At 47.8% G+C, this 4,132-nt stretch overlaps 1 protein-coding gene across 1 annotated transcript; it reads right to left on the reverse strand.

The window, feature by feature from the left end:
- Window positions 1-422: 422 nt before the first annotated feature.
- LOC111139463 (thymosin beta-4) lies at window positions 423-2,480 on the reverse strand. Its single transcript, XM_022491724.1, has 3 exons — window positions 2,428-2,480; window positions 1,254-1,367; window positions 423-806 (listed from the first exon to the last, which is right to left on the reverse strand). The coding sequence occupies exons 2-3, from the start codon at window positions 1,351-1,353 to the stop codon at window positions 772-774; spliced, it is 135 nt and encodes a 44-aa protein (XP_022347432.1). The 5' UTR covers window positions 1,354-1,367; window positions 2,428-2,480; the 3' UTR covers window positions 423-771.
- Between the last annotated feature and the right edge of the window lie 1,652 nt (window positions 2,481-4,132).

Genomic DNA, 4,132 nt, shown 5'->3' on the forward strand with positions numbered 1-4,132 from the left:
CTTCGAGAGAGAATCAGAAAGAGTGTGAAAGGGGGTAGGATCAGAGAAGCACTCTCCGCCGAGCTAGGAGCCTGATATGGGACTGAGACTCCAAGATCATGACCTAAGCAGAAGGCAGTCACTTAACCAAGTAAGCCACCTAGGCGCCCTGCAAGTATATTCTTGATAAAACTTTTGATACTGCTCATGGGAATTAAGTCAGCTGAAGAAAATGATCTCTCAAATAACTAATCTGTAGGGTGTATTTTATGTTATCTGAGTAAACCCATTTTTATGCTGTAACAGGATATTCCCCAATCATCAGATGTTTGTCACTTTTTTTTGCCCAATGAGACCAAGAGGTAGGTTCTCTTGCATGGATTTCAGATGAGAATAAGCCACTCTTTCCAAACATACCACATTTTAAACTTTTTATTTGCATATTTAAAAATTGTGCATTCCAATACTTAAAATCATTCAAAGAAAAAAATGGCACTCTGACTAAACTGCATTTTACCGCCCGCAGGACACCTTGGACCAACTTAGTTTTTACTAGTTGTGCCCACCCAGCTTCTTCCTCGCCAGCATACAAGTTATTTTCCTTCCCCTGCCGATGTATAGGAGGCTTGGCTTCCCAGTCAGTAGTTCAGACTTTTTGATAAGAACAAGGGGACCACAGTCATTTAAACTTGATCCAACCTCTTTGCATCTTAAAAGTTAAACAGCTAAAAGAAGTAAGAAAGAAGGCAATGCTTGTGGAATGTACAGTGCATATCGGCGGCGCCCGCCTCATTACGATTCGCCCGCTTGCTTCTCCTGTTCAATCGCTGTGACAGTAAAAAAAAAGAAAAAAAAGATGGAGGGAGCTCATTAGGCAGACTCAGTACAGCCTAGTGTTGAAGTGTAAGATTATCATACTTTCCGTTTACAGTTATTTCCCCGTATCATAAAAATCCAAGTATCAAGTCATCCCACCGTGAAAACAGGACCACTAAAAAACCATTTAACAGATAAAATGACAAAATGCATTATTAATGAAGTATTCCAAACATCCCATCATTATTAAAATTATTAAAGCCCTGTTGTTTGTTGGCTGCAAAACAATTATTAACCTTTCCAGGCCACATTCATCATAAAAACTGTCAGCTCCTCCCCCGCACTCCCTGGTTCCCCCCCCCCCCCCCCCCCCCCCCCTCCCAGTCGTGGTCCTTCTCCCAGCCCCTCCCATCCACCCTCCCGCCCAACATTTTTCTCGGAGGGTGGGGGGCGCTTACTTTCTTTTGAAGGCAGTGGATTTTTCTCCTGTGTTTCTGTCTTCTTCAATTTAGACTTATCGAATTTCTCAATCTCAGCCATATCGGGTTTGTCAGACATGGTTGCAGAGGAAGCTACATATACAAAGCCAAGAGAGAGGGTGAGATCGAGCGAGCGATCCACCCTTGTCTCCCCCGGCTCAGAAATGCGCTTCTGCCCTCGCATCCCCCGCCTCTCCCTCCTTCCGCTTTCATTGAAGACGACAGCTCGTCCTCTTGCTACACACACAAAAAGAACCCCTCTTCATTATTTCCAAATGCGGGGGGCCAAACTGCGAAGATCGCCCTCTCATTAGGAGAGGTAGGACCGTGGGTGTCAGTTACAATGTCCAAAAATTGAAATCTGGCTAGAAGAGTGAAACCATGTCAAGTGGGGTGGGGGTAGGGGTATCGAGTAGAAATTCTTAAAATGAAGCCGAGGCTGCACAATGCTTCCATTTTACATGGGTCTCCCCCAGAGATGCGGGCCCGTGCTGCTTTTCTCCTCTGCTCACAAAGGCGGCAGCAGCAGCCGCCACCCCGACCACCGCCCTACCGCCGCCTCGCTCGCGCCAACAATGCAGCCGGCCGCGCACAAAGCGGCCCCACACCCCGAAAACCAGTCCTCATCTGCGTCTAGGGGCAATTCGGCAACCCCGGTACACATTCCCCTGCAAGCAAGATTGGATGTCCGTCCTCCCCGCCATTATGGCCCAGCCACCCTAAATTTGGACAGATGCGAGTCCAAGAAGCCATCAAAGACTACAGGAAAAACGTTAATTGTCAAAGCTCCGGGCTTAGGTGGGTGGGAATTAGAACAAAGGATTTTTCTGTTCCAGATTCATCACCCGCTAAGAAGCAGTGCAGAATACCCGAGTGGGGTGGGGGGCAATGGGTAGGATAAGAAAAATGGTCCCTCGGAGCTGCACGGCCAAATGCCCGGTTTGGGGCGGGGGGTCTTTAAATCAAGTTCTCGACCCCATACCCCAGCATCTGGAAGGGTCTGGCATTCCCTAGGCGCCAGGGCAGGGTTCCCGGGAGGACCCTCTGGGCTGAACTGTAGGGACGCCTCCGCAGGGAGACGGGGGCCGAGGGGCTAGCGCGAGCGCTGGGCGCGAAGAGACCGAGGGCAGGAGGTAGGGGCCCCGGGGCTCACCGGAGCGAGGTGCACGAGCGAGGGAAGACCTTCCTGCTCAGTAGCCGCCGCGGAAAGCCGGACTGGGCGCGCCGCGCGCTGCTTTAAGCGCGCTCGTATGTAAATGAGGTGACGTCACCCGCGGGCTCGTTTAACTCCTTCGCGACTGATCTCCGCCCGGTCCGGGGGCCGGCCTGGCGTTTGGGGGACCCCCGCCCGGCGTGCAGCGGTGCACCCTAACCGCCACGACGGCGGAAAATTAAAAGGAGCCAAAGCCCCCTCCCCCCAGCACTTCCTGCATCATGCGTTTCCCCCGCCTCCTATTTTTTCATAATGGATTTTTGCAACAGCCGCGCAGACCTGCCCTTGAGAACAGGGCAGGGTAACTGAGGGTTTGGCCGGTACCTGGGGGGACAGGCATTCCCTCACTGCGAAACCGGCTTTGTCTGGTGCGGACATCCCCGGGCGAGGGTGCGGTGGCCTCGCTGGAGGGCCTCGCCCACTGCAGGGGTGCGATTCCTGTGACTCAGCTTTCGAGCCGGCCGAGGGCCTTGGCCCCACCCCGGCCCTCTTTGTCTCCTCAACCGGCTTCTCCTGAAATTAGTTCTTAATTTTAAGAAAGTTTCCTCACGGTAACAAGTATATATATTTTTTCATCGCTATAATTTCTGTGAGCACCCGAATCAAATGTCAAGTTGAAATTGTACGGATTTTAGGCGAACAAGGAAGTTCTTTTTCTTTTCTGTTCCTTATTTTTCTAAACATGAAAGTGATTGCTAACAAGCCCTTGTTGAATCTCATCTCTTAAAGATGACCATTTAATTAAAAAATCAAACTCTACATTTTAAAGGGAGCATTTTCTGCAAAAGATGTTTTTGAATTTTGCTGCTTTAAGTTACATTTCTCAGATTTACATGAAAAGCAGTTTTCAAAATGGCACCGGATTGAATACTACTGACTCCTTTGCTCTTTGAACTGTTACAAAATGCCGTACTTTGCACCAATAAATGGCAAATGAAAGAAAAACGACCAAAGATTCAAAAACTCCTACTTGTGATTGTTTTGAGACGCAAAGTAGTATGAATAACACTCCTGAGGAAATGCTTCCAGAAACTCTTTTCCTAATCATGTATAGGAGAAAATTCGTCTCGCTGGGAACCAAAGTCAGGTATTAGATAGACCCTTAAAAACCACTGCAGAAGCAGCTTCAACTTCCTCATTTATTCATCCATTTCATTTCCTTCTGTGGGTGGGAGAGTTTGGTGACTGTCTGGCTCCCTAGTTCATACTCTGTTGGGAAGCTGCAATTCTACTCTCTGAATGGGAGCACTGGGCCTTTTTTTCAGACATTTTGTTTTTTTCAGACACATGATGTCACCTCTCTGGTTACACATTTCCATAACCCTATGCTACCTAACTGGTTAGAAAGTCTTTTTCAATAATGGACACTCAGAAAAGATCATGCAACATGAAGTTTTGGCCCATTTCATCTGGCAGCTACATTATATAATTTCTATAGGCTCTTTCTTCCACTTTGCCTCATTTGCCTGCAGTGAAAATGCACTTCTTTCCTCCCTGGTGTCTCTGGCTACAGATGAATATCACCCATGGGTTTTCTTTAGAAAGGGTTAGGTCTTGCAGAGCAGTATCTGCAAAAGAAAGAGAAGAGCTGAAACTTGTAAACATCTAGAGAATTGGTTAAAAAAAAAAAAAAAAAAAAAAAAAA

Source organism: Enhydra lutris, unplaced genomic scaffold (genome assembly GCF_002288905.1).
Source record: "Enhydra lutris kenyoni isolate GAN:26980312 unplaced genomic scaffold, ASM228890v2 scaffoldscaffold108, whole genome shotgun sequence".
Taxonomy (NCBI): Eukaryota; Metazoa; Chordata; class Mammalia; order Carnivora; family Mustelidae; genus Enhydra; species Enhydra lutris.